General features: G+C 30.3%; 6 protein-coding genes and 1 long non-coding RNA gene across 10 annotated transcripts; 4 read left to right on the top strand and 3 right to left on the bottom strand.

Annotated features, from left to right (window-relative positions):
- Window positions 1-38: 38 nt before the first annotated feature.
- Window positions 39-1,670, top strand: LOC124497443 (uncharacterized). Of its 2 annotated transcripts, XM_047061094.2 has the most exons (2): window positions 39-222; window positions 301-1,670. In XM_047061094.2, the coding sequence occupies exons 1-2, from the start codon at window positions 39-41 to the stop codon at window positions 1,560-1,562; spliced, it is 1,446 nt and encodes a 481-aa protein (XP_046917050.2). In that variant the 3' UTR covers window positions 1,563-1,670. The 2 variants fall into 2 exon arrangements, with proteins under 2 accessions (XP_046917050.2, XP_075590301.1); XM_075734186.1 differs by lacking the exon at window positions 39-222 and having other exon boundaries at window positions 247-1,670.
- On the bottom strand, window positions 1,567-3,277 carry LOC142597811 (uncharacterized). 2 transcript variants are annotated; one of them, XM_075734188.1, is made up of 2 exons: window positions 3,255-3,277; window positions 1,567-2,969 (listed from the first exon to the last, which is right to left on the bottom strand). In XM_075734188.1, exon 2 carries the CDS (start codon window positions 2,664-2,666, stop codon window positions 1,671-1,673), a length of 996 nt encoding a protein of 331 aa, XP_075590303.1. In that variant the 5' UTR covers window positions 2,667-2,969; window positions 3,255-3,277; the 3' UTR covers window positions 1,567-1,670. The 2 variants fall into 2 exon arrangements, with proteins under 2 accessions (XP_075590303.1, XP_075590302.1); XM_075734187.1 differs by lacking the exon at window positions 3,255-3,277 and adding an exon at window positions 3,063-3,100 and having other exon boundaries at window positions 1,567-2,994.
- A 338-nt stretch (window positions 3,278-3,615) lies between these two features.
- LOC142597814 (uncharacterized) lies at window positions 3,616-4,909 on the top strand. The gene is made up of 2 exons (XM_075734196.1): window positions 3,616-3,961; window positions 4,028-4,909. The coding sequence occupies exons 1-2, from the start codon at window positions 3,693-3,695 to the stop codon at window positions 4,803-4,805; spliced, it is 1,047 nt and encodes a 348-aa protein (XP_075590311.1). The 5' UTR covers window positions 3,616-3,692; the 3' UTR covers window positions 4,806-4,909.
- A 560-nt stretch (window positions 4,910-5,469) lies between these two features.
- On the top strand, window positions 5,470-6,735 carry LOC142597815 (uncharacterized). The gene has a single exon (XM_075734197.1). The coding sequence runs from the start codon at window positions 5,731-5,733 to the stop codon at window positions 6,718-6,720; it is 990 nt and encodes a 329-aa protein (XP_075590312.1). The 5' UTR covers window positions 5,470-5,730; the 3' UTR covers window positions 6,721-6,735.
- A 27-nt stretch (window positions 6,736-6,762) lies between these two features.
- LOC124498086 (putative protein phosphatase 2C 4) lies at window positions 6,763-11,082 on the bottom strand. The gene is made up of 2 exons (XM_075734195.1): window positions 10,136-11,082; window positions 6,763-7,415 (listed from the first exon to the last, which is right to left on the bottom strand). The coding sequence occupies exons 1-2, from the start codon at window positions 11,080-11,082 to the stop codon at window positions 7,256-7,258; spliced, it is 1,107 nt and encodes a 368-aa protein (XP_075590310.1). The 3' UTR covers window positions 6,763-7,255.
- Window positions 9,547-15,769, bottom strand: LOC124498089 (uncharacterized). 2 transcript variants are annotated; one of them, XM_075734193.1, is made up of 5 exons: window positions 15,353-15,769; window positions 15,118-15,296; window positions 12,058-12,990; window positions 11,334-11,997; window positions 9,547-11,259 (listed from the first exon to the last, which is right to left on the bottom strand). In XM_075734193.1, the coding sequence occupies exons 1-5, from the start codon at window positions 15,486-15,488 to the stop codon at window positions 11,168-11,170; spliced, it is 2,004 nt and encodes a 667-aa protein (XP_075590308.1). In that variant the 5' UTR covers window positions 15,489-15,769; the 3' UTR covers window positions 9,547-11,167. The 2 variants fall into 2 exon arrangements, with proteins under 2 accessions (XP_075590308.1, XP_075590309.1); XM_075734194.1 differs by having other exon boundaries at window positions 9,552-11,255; window positions 15,353-15,763.
- LOC142597816 (uncharacterized) lies at window positions 12,911-14,351 on the top strand. The gene is made up of 3 exons (XR_012832426.1): window positions 12,911-13,042; window positions 13,113-13,502; window positions 13,644-14,351. It is a non-coding gene; the product is annotated as an uncharacterized LOC142597816 (long non-coding RNA).
- Window positions 15,770-15,857: the final 88 nt, after the last annotated feature.

Consider the following 15,857-nt stretch of genomic DNA (forward strand, 5'->3'; position numbering starts at 1 on the left):
AAATAAACATCACACACAGATGAGTTTTGGCCAGCGTGATGTTTTCATATGTTGAATGTTCATCATTTGTTGTGTATAAAATTCAATTATTTGATCATTATTACGAATTACCACCGCTAGTCTGCGCCACTTTCAACAATGTGGTAAAACAATTTCGAATTTTTGTTTTGTTTTTTTTCATTTGCTTTGGTCCAAAATTAAGTGTGTATATAAATCCGATAAGTATGTTGATCACAATTTACATTACCATTTTTTTTGTTGTTGTTAATTTAATCTTTTTTTTTCTCTACTAAATTTCAGTTTCAGTTTATTTTGAATCTTTAAACACACACACACACACACATATGTTGATGATGATGATGTTTAAACAACGAACATTGATACCGATTCTCTATCTTTTTACTGTTTTAATCTATACAACAATATTCGCTGCTGCTGCTATTGATGATAATAATAATCAAACGACGACAACGATAACAACAACATCATTCAACGTCACTGATGATTTAAGTAATCAAACGACGACGACGATAACAACACCATCATTCAACGTCACTCATAATGGTAATGAAACAACAATGATTACCGCAGCAACAACAAATGTCACTGTGGATACAAATCATACAACGAATATTACCGTATTGCCACCTGTAATATCAACAACAATATTGACCACGACAATGAAGATTATGACAACAACAACGGAAAAATCTGATCCATTAATACCATGGATTGTATTCATTGCATTCATATTCATACCAATGATTTTAATTGCATCAATTCTATTGTTGCTATTATTCATCACATTGTTTGAGGATAAAAATCGTAAAAAAAGATCTCGATCACATGGATCAACAATTGTCACGAATCTTGATTATCCAATCAAATTATTGCCATCATTATCGGATGAACATCGTTTTCCAGAGCCACATGAATCACCATTATCAACAATGATTCATAGTGAACCGAAACCAGGGCATTATTTTCTTGATGTAAAAACTACTGTTAAATTTTTGCAAACAAATCAATTATATCATCCACATTCAGGTCTATTGTTTAATCTTATACCAAATGTTCTTTATGATCCATTAAAACATTGTAATATTCGTACGAATATCAATGATGGTACGATGGAAACACCAACATCAAGTCAGGTGTATAGTTCATTTACTAATGAAATATATGAACGTTATCAATTCATGACATTTGATCCAGAACATGAACGTTTCTCATTAACCGAATATGATGATAATATTCAACGATTACCAATCGAATTGACACCAGATGATTATGTACAAATCTATCAACATTTATTGAATAAATCAACTTCAAAGAAGAAAAAAGAAAAATCTACATCTGCATCATCATCAAAACGAAAAAATCCATTATTATTGGATCGTCGTGATTTTACTAAACCACAAACAGCCGATTTTCATCAAACACCACGATCATTTTCACCAGCCATGCCAACACCAAAATCATCAGCTAATAATGATGGTAAAAATCCGAATATAGCTGATGATGAACAAAGTCAATATGAAAGTGTTATGTTTAAAATGTGAAATCTTTTTTCTTTTATTTTGTTTGTTTTTATTTTTATTATTATTATTATTATTACAAAGAACCATACAGACAGACAAAAGTAGAAAAAAAAAAATTCTTTTCACGGCTTATTTGATTTGTGATTTTATCAATGTTTTTTTTTCAAAAAATTCAACATCACCATTCGATTTTTGTTCACCAATCAAATTGATACGTACACCTTTATCGGTGATGAACACACCAATACCATTGTTATTACCAGTTACACGTAACATTGATGGACGAATTCTTGGCAATTGTGCCCAAAGATGACCCTTGAATGCGGTTATGGCACGCATCAATATTTTTTTAGCCATCTGTTGTACAATATTAGTTTCAATTGTTACTTTTGATTCATTATTATTACCACCATTAACAACTTTAGCAGTGGCCACACCATTTGATGATGATTCATTTGATGATTTTTTGGATTCCAATTCAAAATCCTGTATTTCAATAATACGCTGTTCAATTGATTCGGGTAAATCAATAGCATGTAATATAATTGGCAATGTAAATTGATTCAATACACCAAATGAATGTTTATCGTTATTTTGTTGTTGTTTTGGACCATTTGGACGCCAATATTTTGTAATAGCCGTAACTGGTGACCAAACTGTTGTCATTACATTGTTCATTTGATTACGAAATGTATCGATAAATAATTTCCAATATAAACGATAATAACCATTGTTTGTTGCCATTGGCTCATCAGCTAATTGTACATAATACATTCGATATTGTTCATAAATATCGTTATTATTATTTTTATTAACCGATGCTTCATTTTTAACAATCAATGCCATTGTTGATGTATTTGTTGATGTTTGATTTAAATGTACCAAAATACTATCAGCCGAACCACCACCATTACCACCAGCAACACCATTACCATTGATTTCTTTCAACAATCCCGATACATTTTGATAGATTTTAGCCATTGTTTCATTATTCAAACGAAGATGATCCGATGTTGTTGATGATGATGAACGTGCCATCATTGTAATGGCATCATGTAATGGACAACATTCGGCCATCATTAAAGTTGCCATAAAAATCATCAATAATAATCGATACATCATCATCAATGTTTTTTTCAATGTTATTTTTTCGACAATCAAAAAAAAAACGACAACGATACAATGTGTGTGTGTGTTCGAAACGATGACCAGATTGCTAGTTCGAAACGAAAAATATTTTTCTTCGTTTTTTTTTTTGTCCAGTTCGAATCAATCACCAACCACACACACACACACAACTAGTGGGTTTTAACTTTGATCGATCGATCAATTGATATTGATAACCGTTTACCATACGTATGCACTACTAGGTCCAAGGTCCAAGGTCAAAGGTTTAAATTTTAGTATAATTTTCAAGTGTACAAAGAGCTAATAATAATACTACTAAGTTGGTCTTTGTGTATACACAAATGAATGTTAACAAACTAAAGAGAAAGAGAAAAAAAACATGGCCGAGCTTACCGAAAAATAGCAAAAAAAAAACCAAATATTGACCATGGTCCTTGGGGCATTTCAATCTGAGCAACCAAAAAAAAAAAAAAAAAACGTTTTTCAAGGCCAAAAACAATTTTGTTTCTGCTCTAATTTTTTTCTTCTCATTTTCTATTCGATATATCGAACGAAAAATTTTTGAAAATTTTAATGGTAAATCACATGTATTAGTAGGCAAATTTTCAGATCAATAAATCATTGATTATCATTGAATAATGATAATGATATGATGATATGATTTTGATTGATATTCAATCGAATAATAATAAAAAATCAATCAGCTGATTTGGTTTGGACAGAGAAAGAGAGAAAACAAAACTAAAAAAAAAATTCACAAATTATTAAGAGTCTCATCATCATCATCATTTTTTTCAATCGAATCAAATCAATCGATTTTAAGCATTAAAAAATTTTCAGACCAGTTTTTCAATTGTGTTTGACAGTGAAAAATTTTTTCAATTTTGTCAAGTTCAATTTGAATATAATTTAAAAAAAACCATGAACCATACAAATGATGATGATCATGATCATGACGATGATCGTTGTTGGTGTTGTTGTTGGTTGTTATTAACATTTTCATCAAAGCATTCATCATCATCAATGATATTATCATCATTTCATTCGAAGGCAAACACGAAGAATCGAATTAAACAACAACGACAACAAACGAAAGGAAAACATCGAGAAATAATTGAAATGAAACAAATGATGATGATGAATCCAAATGAATTGATGAAATGTGATTATAAAATCCTATTGATCGGTTCAAAAGGTTCCGGTAAATCCAGTTTGGTTGGCAGATTTCTTGGCCGTCCATTCAATCAACGTATGAAACCAACAGTTGGTTTTAATTTGATGACATTAGATTTGTAAGTAATGGTCATTTCATTTCATTTTTTTTTCATTATGACAAGTTTTCCATTCATTTCATGTAGAAATTATGAAAATGACCATCTGATCAATGTTGAATTATGGGATACGGCTGGCGGCAAAAATACTGGCCTTTCGAATGGACAATTTTATTATCGTGATGTTAATCTTGTGATTGCTGTATTCGATCTAACCAATATGGAACAATCATTTTTTCATGATTGTTTACAATGGATCAATGATTTTCATCATCATCACCATTATTATCGATCTGATAATGTGGATGATGATGATGATGATGATGTTAAAATAATGATTGTTGGCAATAAATTGGATTCAAATATCGATGATATTAATAATTTGAAAAGTATTGAAAAATATTCAAAAACCATACAGCCAAATATTCGTTTGTATTGTACATCGGCATTAACAATGGAAGGTACTGAACAGCTATTTGAAGATATAACCAAACAAATTATCGATTCATATTGTCGTAAACAGCAACGTGAACAAATGAAAAATAATAACAACATTTCCAATCATCATCGATCTGACTATATCTCGTATGATCATCATGATTCAATAATTATGGAATCAAAACAGCAACAAACAACATCATGGCTTATTGTTTCAAATGATCTATCCATTTCATCGACAAAATTATATGATGACGCTGATTATGATCCATTCAATGGACAATTGATGAACAATAATGGTGATGACGATGACGGTGGTGGTGGTGGTGCTAGTGGTGGTGGTGTACAGAAATCGAATCTGAAACAAAAAACAAAATCATCATTAACATTGGCATTATTTTTACGAAAATTATTCTGTCTAATTTAATCGAAAAATTACTCACACATCTCTTGATCATTTTATTCATCGACTAATTATTAATTGAAATTAATCATTTTATTCATCATCATCATATAATAAATTTTTATATCTAATTTTTGAAAAACGAAAATTATTCCGGTCACTAACTTAGCGAGAGAAAAAAATAATAACCGGTGAAAACTTGTTATGTCAAGTTTGTTTTTGTTTTTGTTTTTGTTTTCATTTCGATTCTCTTTTGTTGTTGATGATGTGTTTCTAGGTTGTCCTTGTTTTTTTTTTTTGATGTTCACCGTTGTTGGATTAGATTATCTAGATTATCATCATCATCTGTATGGATATATATGTGATATATGATCGAATGTTGCTGCAGCATTTGTGTGTCTGCTTGTATTAAAAAAGCCTTGAATGAATCGGCGTTTTTGAAAAAAAAAATTTCGGACAAAAAAAAACATTTCTGTTATCCGAAATGATGGATCATTTGTTGATTATGATGATGATCAACGATGATAGCGAGAGCCAGACATTTGTCCTCAATTTTTTCCTTGATAATTCTATGAATTTGAAACGTTTTTTTTTCTACATTGAGATCATCAGTCCATCAAAAAAAAAAAAAAAAAAAAAAAAAAAAACAAAACACCGAAATCAATATCAAAAGAAAACAAAAAACGTTCGATTTCGAACACATACACACACACACACATTCTGCACCTGATCATCATCAATGATTCGAATTCAATGAACAACAAAAAAAAACAAAATGAATTTTGAAGGAAAAATTTTTTCAATTGTCCCTTTTAAAAGCTAACTTTGATCGATCAAAACAATTCATTTATTCACATCCACATTGAATTCATTGTTTTCATGTATTATTTGTGTTTTGTGTTTTCTTTTTTTTTTCTTCTACTCATTTGAAAAACTTTTTTTAAAAAAAATGAAATTTTTTATCGTGATTTTTCTGTGTATTGCAACCAGAATCGTTGATCGACAACAACAACAACAACGATTCGTTTATGGATTACCTACAGGTAAATTGACAACCTCGACAACAGCGACAAGAAACAGCGATAATGATTATGATGATATGGGACTAGAAGAAGAAGAAGATCCAGAAAATTATCTTTGGAATATGTCCACTAGTACAGGTGATGGTATACAACCATCATTTACTGATGATGAATTACAAGAAATTCTTAATAGTATGCACTTACCAACAACAATGACAACGAATGTATCGACATTTGATTATAGTGGTGGTGGTGGTGGTGATGGTGGTGGTGGTATCCCATCTGATATGATTTCCAATCCGATGAATCATTCACAACAAGGATTCGTAATTGTTTGGCGTAATCCATATCCATTTTCGAATGATTCAAATGATTCTGAATTACTTGGTCGTAATGGCGATGATGATCGTGATGATGAAGATGATGATCATCCACTACCACATCCAAAACCGCATCCAAAACCACATCCACCAAAATATGATTTCGATGAAATGGAACAACGTGATTTTCTACGTACAGTAATTTTTTTAGCCAATCAACAGATTCGTATAAAATTTCATCTTTGTGAAATAAGACGATTTCGTAGCCATTATGTACGTCGTTGGAATCTTTATAGATGTTCATCAAGATTTACTGTTGCACGTTTGGGTAAACCATGTGATCCGGATAAAACATATGATGGTTATGTTAATTTTATTGTACAAAATCCTGAATTACCACCATTATTAGCGATACGTTATTATGTATTTCAATTTCTATATGAATCATCGATGGCATTAGTGAATAAAATGAATGATAATCATTTATCATTATCATCATCTTCAATACCATGGAATCAATTACAACAATCAAACGATCAGATCATGATACATCATCAGAATCAACAACTATCATCATCAGATATACATCCTTTGTGAATAACACCGAATATTCAAAAAAAACCCTGTTAATCAAACGATGAATTTTTCAAATGAAATATTTTTATTTATCATTATCAATCAATCAATTGTAATATTAATGTTTTTCTGTATGTGGATATGTTTTTCTCAATCTAATCAATGATTTATCAATCAATTAATAAGGATAAAAATGATCAAATTTTGTGTTTTTTTTTGTTGTTGTCATTGTTGTTGTTGTTGTTGATGTTTTATAAATGTAGGTAATAAATGAGATAAGGAAATTGTGAATAGGAAATGATAATAATGATGATGATTATCGAGATTTTTCATCGCAAGCACACACACACACAAGCCATGCACAATTCGAAACAACAAAAAAGAAAGATTGTGTTAGGATGGGATGTAATGGTGGTGGTAAAAAGATGAAGAAAGAATTTCGATATTTTGTTCGTCCATATTGATTGACATTGAATTCTTCAGAATATTCAGATTGTTTGATCTTTGTTGTTGTCGTTTTTTTTCAATTTTGATTATCGAAAATTTGATTACAATATTACACCGAATTTCTTATTGCCAATCCATTCCATAATCGTTGTTGTTGTTGATGTTGTCGTTGTTGTTGTGCACGTAATCGTTCCAATATTGATGAACCAATCAATAATGATGATAATTGTTCATTTGTTTGCTGTTGATCAAATTCATTATTATTATTATTATTGTTGTTGTTGTCCATATTCAACAAATGTTCCAGAAAAGCTAATCGTGCTAATGATGCTGTTTGAGATCGGCCATCACCATCATCATTACCGTTATTTGTCATAGATTTTGTTGTTGTTGTTGCTGGTGGTGATTCTTGTTGTTGTTGTTGATGATTAAAATTATTACGATAAATATATAAAGGTATCGATAATGGTTTCAAATGGTTTTGTTGCTGTAATTGTTGTATCAATGGAAAATTATTTTCTGATGATGATAATAATGACGATGGTTGTTGTGAAAATAATTGTGATGATGATGATGATGATGATGATACAGCGCTCCGTTTACCATGACCACCTAGACAAGAATGTCCATATTGGGTACATTTTTTCCCTAATTTTTTTTTTTAGAAAAGAAAAATCAAAATTAATGAATGATCAAATTAAATAAATTGAAATTGAAATTAAAAAAATAAATTTACTTTGATTCAATTGATTGTGTAAATCTTGACCATTGACAACGGTTACCATTAACATTGGCAATGTTAATAATGCCAAAATGACCATTACATTTGACAGATGTAATCGTACCGTACAAATACGTTGAATGGTTGTTGAAATTCTTTTGGAACGTTGATTCATCATCATCATAATTTTCAGTTTATATCATTTATATGGTCAGTTTTTCAAATTCAAAGATCATTTTTTTATTGAAAAGATCTTGATCCATTTTAACTTTCTAGTTTTTATACTCGAAAATTTTATCGGATACGACGACAATGACAAAAAAAAAAAAAAAAAAAAATGCACGCAGCTTCCATCGAACCATTTGGTTGTCATGTCATAATTTTTTTTTTTCGTTGATAAATGATCACCTTTTCTTCTTATCCATCATTCATATACCATATTGACGCTATATAATGGACATTTACGTATTATATTAATATACATGAATTCTTGATAAACATACCTGCTGGTTTTTTTTTCATCACCACCACCACCACCACCACCACCATTTTGGATTTGGACAGTTTGTTTCAACAAACAAACAACAACAAATAACAAACCGGATATCGAGTTTGTTTTTCTGTTCTTATTTGTTTTTTTTTTTTTCGTTTGTTTGTGTCTGTCGGTTTGCCATTTGATAATGATGATGATGATGATGATATGTTGATATAAATGTGTATGCATAAATGCAAATTTGTTGCCCACTTGAAAGTAATCACTTAAAATTCATTATAAATATGGTCATCATCGTCATCGTCATCATTGAATATTATAATGGACAATTCTTGATAAGAATCGATCATCAATCATTGACCATTATCAATTGAAATGATGAATATATAACATTTTATTTTATTTCCATATATCGATAAATTATCTTGGCTATTTATTCTCCAATATTTTTTTTTTGTTTGATGAATTAATGAATGAATATTTTGCAAGTAGAAAGAGAAGCCATTTAAATAATCAATATATCCAAGTACATTTTCAGCTCAAAATATGATTTGGATTCGAATTCAAATTTTTTTTTCTGTTTCCCTTGTTGATCCATGAACTAATTTCAATAATCGATTATTGATGATCACAATATATGGAAACGGATGGAATGAAAGAAATCAATTCTATAGAACAAAACAATAATCATAATTTACATTATTATATAATGATGATGATGATGACGATAATGATCGTTTTTTTGTTTTTTACTCGATAAATAAACAAACAAAAAAAATGAATAAATGAAAACATTAAAAAGAATTAGAGCATGTCCATATATGACGAATCGATCATCATCATCAATTTTTTTTTTTTTGAATAAGAAAGAAAAAGTACAAATAAACTTGTTGAGTAAACATTGAATGAATGAAAATTATGATGAACAAAAAAAAATCAATTGATCCAAATAAAGCCAAAAAATACAATTCGAAAATCACCGAATTATAAATCATGATCATCATCATTACAGAGATATTATTTCGAAAGAAAGATGTGTTTCAAATTCCGAGAAAAATTATGTTGCCATTCTTCAGTAGAGAATTTAATTCCGTATAGGAATTCTCGAAGAAAAATTTTTTTTATTTATTTTTGATGTCACATTTCTATACAAATAACTGATCAATACATCAAAATAAGTGTTCGGTTTGGTTTTTATTTTATTTTATTTTATTTTTATTGATGAATAATAATCGATCTATTCAAAAAGCCATTAATTTTGAAAAAACATGTATTCGCTGTTGTTGTTGTTGTTGTTGATGGTGTTCATTCGGAAACAAGAATTTCTAAAAATGATGTGTTATTATGAGCTGTTGTTTTGATGAATAACCGCGCGATAATGGATTCAATGAGAAAAAAAATTTACATGTTTCCGATTCAATGATGATGATTCATATTCAAATTATGATGACGTTTACTTGGAAATTTTTTTTTCAAATGATGTTTGTATGTGTTTTTTTCTGTTGTTGTTGTTGTTGTTGTTGTTGTTGATGAATAAATGGATTACACATATTAATTGTTGTCTTTGAGAGTGTATTGATTGTAGGTGGTGGTTGTTTCTTTTTTTCTTCCAAAAAAATCAAAGACGACGAACCATATCCTGGCTGAAAATTATTTTCGAAGTCGGTGAATTATATGATGATGAAGTTGATGGTACGCCACCACCACGACGACTACTTGATGAAAGATTTGATAACGATGATTGTTGCTGCATAGATTCTAATGTTACAAAATTTAATGGTAATTTCTTTATAATCATTATGGTCATATTATCTTTACCGGCAATACCTTGTTTAGGCATTGAATTTACCGGTAATATCCGCTGTATAACTGATTCACAAATACGAGTTAATGGCATTTCTTCATTCATACATTTATCAATATATTCAATTAAATCTTGATTGCTAATAGCATTCCATATTCCATCACATATTAATACAATAAAACGATCATCAGCATTGATTTTTTCAACAGCCGTATGTGGCCATGCAATAATCATCTGTTGTTTTCTATTCAATCGTTTATTTAGTTTATAATTATGATCACCAAATGCTCTGGATATATCGATACCACCATTAATTCGACCATTGATAATAGTACCACCAGCATGTTCTACACGTGTTCGTTCTTCCTGTACTGTTGGTTTATGATCAAATGATAGTTGATGAGCTGTTAGACGACCACCGTTTGGTCTTCCAACCAAACATCTTGAATCACCAATATTAGCACAATAATAGATGTCATTTTTAACCAACAATACGACGGCAGTACAACCAACAAAATAACCCAATGGTTCATCCATACCAAGATGTGGTATCATTGGTCGTCGATCACGATATTGTCCTACTAATAATTCATTCGCCTCTTTAGTGATCAATAGTTCGTCTAATGCCATGAATGATTCCTGTATACCACGTTCAATATTACCATGGCGATAATTTCGATTCCTTAACAAATGTTTTGGCAGATATTCTGCAACAAATTTAGCAATTTCAGGTCCATTATGTCCATCAAAAACGGCAAATATGGATGTATTTCGTTCAAGATCAGCAATAGCTAGATGAGCATCTTCTTGTGTTCGTCGCCAACCTTGACAATTGGCAACAGCATATTCAAATCGTGAACAGCGACCATTATCTGTTTGAATTTTTGCCAAACACGTTGATCGAAATGGTGAAAACATTTTCGAATTTCAAAACAAAAACGTAAACAACTATGCCATCTATTGCGTTAGCTTTGTTTTAACATTGTATATGGTGATTGTTGTTTTAAAAATTCAATTTATCGAATTGAAAATTTCGATACATTAACAATTGTTTCTGTAATTGATGATGATTATTCGATGTTGATGTTGTTCTATCTATGAAAAGTAAACATAATAATTCATTTCAATTACAAATAATTCACATAATATGAATTTCATTGAAAACTTACTTTTATGAACTAATGTATTACGAAGATGAAAATTTTCTCTTCGTAATTGATCAATGATTGTATCACGTTTGGTCAATTGTTGTCGTAAACGACCAATTTCCGAACGTAATCGTCCTACACATGACCATTGTGTACGATAAGAAGCAAGTAGATTACGGCGCCAAACCATCTGTGCCTGATCGATCATATCGTCAACAAAATGACCATCCATTCGTTCTAATGTTCGATGATTAGTTATGGATTCAGATAATGTACCCACACTGAATGGTGGTAAATAACACATCGATATCATTATTGTTTCATTGTTGCTGTTGTTTGAATTTTTTTCACGTTTACGTTTTTTTCCACTACAATAATGATTCATCTGTTCATAATATGAAATTGAATGTTGAAGACTTGACTTTGTTGTTTTCGTTGTTCGTATCGAATTACAATCATCATCATCATCATCTTGTATTTGTTTATCGAGCTCATTATCATCATCATCATCGTGGTCATCATCACTTTCATCTGGTCGTATAATCAATTGATCAAAACCAGCATTTAAAATGATATCATCAGTGAATTCATTTTTAAGAAAAAATTGTCGTAATCGATGATTATTGCCGGCAATCTTTACATGCATTGAATCATATGGTCCAATCTGGCAATTATCTTTCAGACACTGAAGAAAAAAAACAAAGAAATCATCAATTAAATAATGATCATTCCATTTTGGTATTACCTTGATCAATTGTGTTCCAATACCAGAACGTTCATGGCCACATTTTACGGCAATCAAAGCAATTTCAAGAATTTTCAAACTTTCCAAACGATATGATTTATAGAATGTAATGGCACCATAAATCTGTTGTTCAATGCCAATCAATGATTTATAATAATCATCACCATTATCATCATTATCATTCATTATTGTTCCATGTCGAGTACAATCAAAAAATTTTTTTCTACATTCAAAACAATGATTAAGATAATGTTCGAAATTTGTTAAAAAATTATTTGATTTTCTTTTCGATTGGCGACATCTGGCGGTAGTTTTGTTTGACATTATTACACTATTCGATGATTGTGTTGATGATGAATTGTTGTAATCATCATCATCATTATCATTATTATCATTATTTCCTATGTTGATGATTGAATGTTGTTGATGATTATTATTGTAGCTAAAAATAGAATTAATTTTCATCAAACGATTCATCATTGGTATTGTCATTGATGTTGATAATGATGATGATGATGATGGTGATTGTGATGGTGATTGTGATGATGAACTTTTCAATTCATTAAATGTATCAACAGCAGTAACAGTAGCAATGGTCAAATCATCAAACATTTCTTGATCATCAGAAATATCTTCTCCTTTGTTACCATTATCACCATCATCAAAAGAATTGTCATTACAATGTTGTTGTTGTTGTCGATGATGATGATGATGATGATCATCAAGCACGTCTTGTTTATTGGCCATCAATAATAATGTACGTGTGCCTGGCATACATAATATTCGATTTAATCGACATAAATCAGTTTCAGAATTTCGTTTCATCTCATTGTCATCAACATTTTCGTTGTCATTGTCATTGTTTTTGGCAAACATTGTGGTAGTCATATAATGTATAATGGTTGAATAAAGTAAACCATTTACATCATTGCACTGAAATTCAAAGCACACACCACACAAACAAAAAAAAACAGAAAAAAACAGAGTAAGTCATTTGGAATTTAAAAAACAGTCATCATATGTGAATAATTTTTTTTTTGTACCAAAAAAAATAGATGGACAATTCCAATTTTCAAGCCCATCAATAATAGATCTATATATATTGGCCATTCTAGAAACGTATAATAAACTCCCACTATGTGTGGATTGTGTCTTGTTTATTGTCATTGGTAATCGACCATCATTATTTGAATCGGACTGAATCATCGACGACTATACTGAATACTGTGGGGGGAGGGGGAGGCGGTTATCATTACCATCGACATCATTATCGTATCATTAAAGAAAATTACTAGACACAGTCAATCCATCACCACCATAACAACAACATGATCAAATTGCAAAAAAAAGAGAGAGACATAATGAAACTTTGGAATGAGAATGATGATCAAAAAAAAAAGTTTTTTTTTATTCTCATTTTCATCCAACCCACACTTTGGCATTTGGTAAGCTTAACACTGATTAATACTAAACTAGCCTGGTGATTTGTTACACACACCATGAAACATGATCTAATCTCTTTATTATCATACCATATTCCGGAAAAAAATTAATGAATTTTTTTTATTTTTTTGGTTTCATTCTAGTCTGCTTGGTGGTTTCATGGTTGAATTGATAATGATAACAGCAGCAGCAACAACAACAACAACAAAAGGACAAGGTCAAAAAAAGACTCCAGATTAAAATGGAATCCAATTGTCCTTCGTTTTTTTTATGTGCTTCAATAAATGGCGATGAAAATTCTTTTCATTTGACCATTTGATATTCGTGTGAATACACAATTTTTTTTCTCACACGAACCATTTATTTCATCTATCTCTCTCTCTTTCTCTTTCAATTGGCTGCCACTGCTGTAATTCGATTAATTGAAGTTGAACAGTTTGAAGAATAAATCTTCACTTCATAGTAGAAGACTATTAAGTTTTGTATTTCAAAAGAATGTGAAATTCTTACAAGAATCGAGGCACGAACACATGCACACACACACACACATATCAAATATCGATTGGAATGATTTTGACAGTGTAAAGAACATTTTTTTCTTCTTTCATAAAATATGTTGGAAATGAAATTGAAAAAATCCGTACAGAATCGTACACAGAACTAAAAAAGAAGATGGGAAAAAAATTCTTTCATTCGGAATAAATCCCTATAGAGTAAAGATTTTTTTTCCGCCAAATCTGTCGCTATTCAGAATTTATTAGGCAGATGTTGTTTTTTTTCGGCGATTATTTTTTTACACTAGCAAACAAACAAACAATCTGAACAATCAAATAAATGAAAAGGCAAATCAATTATTTTGGATTCTTGATACGACAATGATGATGATGAAGACATCGAATGAAGGTCAAAATAGCCGTCTTATTATGTAATGTAACATAATGGCCTCAACATAATACACAACAACAACAACGATTTATGTGATACCTTGGTTGTTGTTCCAAATGGAAAACAAATGGCGATATAATTTATTTAAATTATATCTAAACACCACATCATTTGGTTTTTTGTTTCAGGTATATATTAACATTGCCAACAAAAAAAAACAAGATGAAATATTGCTACATTTCCTATGTGTATGCTGGTTTTTGGTTCTGGATTTTGTTGTTGTTGTTGTTGTTGTTATTCACCATATTGTGTGAGAAACAAAACAAAAAAAGATTTATTCCAATTCATGAAATGTTGTAATAATCATCATCATCATTTGCATATTCCATGTTCTAATTCTGAATAGCAAGAGAGAGAGAGAGAGAGAAAGAGAGAGGAAAAAAACCAGAAAATCTGAAAATTCCAAATTCCATTACCGACTGCAACAACAACAACAACGACGATACAGATTTTCAAATGTAAACCAGAATATGATACAAATGAACATTGTCAAATATATTTGAAATATGATATGATACGTGTGATTTATGGCCACTTCACATATTTTTAGAATTTAAGAATGGAAAAAAACTGGAAAATGGTGGCTGACATGAAAAAAAACGGATTTTTTTTTTGTCCTTTTGCCATTCTCAGGAAAAAAAAGAAAAATTCAAATTTCCGAAATAAACTTACATCCTGCAGTATGTCGCTAGTGGTGGATGCATCCAATTGATTATCTACCCATAGGCTATTCGAATTCGGCGGTCGAACATTTGTTTTACATTCGAATGTTGATGTTGTAGACATCATCATCATTTCATTTTCATTTTTCAAAATTTGTTTTTGTCGACGAAATAAACGGTTGAATTCCACTGAAAAAAAATGAACCACAATAAATCGTTATTAATAACACTTGAACATCCATTACCTGTAATTGGATATAATGTCAATGTTTTTGATTGATTATCATTGGCCACCGTTTTCGATGATGATGATGACGATGAACATTGATGACAATTTCGAAGATTAATTTGAATAGGTTCAAATGTCATTATAGGCAACATTTTTTTTTATTTGTTCGGTTAGTAGTTTTTTTTGGTTCCAATTTTCACCAGTTAATTAAACAATCTATATTCATGAAAATTTCAGAAACATGCCAATCTAATACATACAGAATAAAAAAAAAACACACAGCATTACAAAAACAAGGAAACCACAAGGAATTGTGGCCACAGATGTAAAATGTCTCAAGAATTTATTGCTGAATATATTAAATCTTTATAGAGATGTAAAAGAGAAACAAAAAATCATTTGATCCATACACCAGTAAGTCTTGGAAACGAATGGAATCTGTTGTTTTTTTTCCATCACTGCAGAGAATTGCCAATATTGGAATCATTCGTTGAATATGTTCATGTATGTATTGTATGCGC

The sequence above is a fragment of the Dermatophagoides farinae genome, chromosome 9 (assembly GCF_024713945.1).
Source record: "Dermatophagoides farinae isolate YC_2012a chromosome 9, ASM2471394v1, whole genome shotgun sequence".
NCBI lineage: Eukaryota > Metazoa > Arthropoda > Arachnida > Sarcoptiformes > Pyroglyphidae > Dermatophagoides > Dermatophagoides farinae.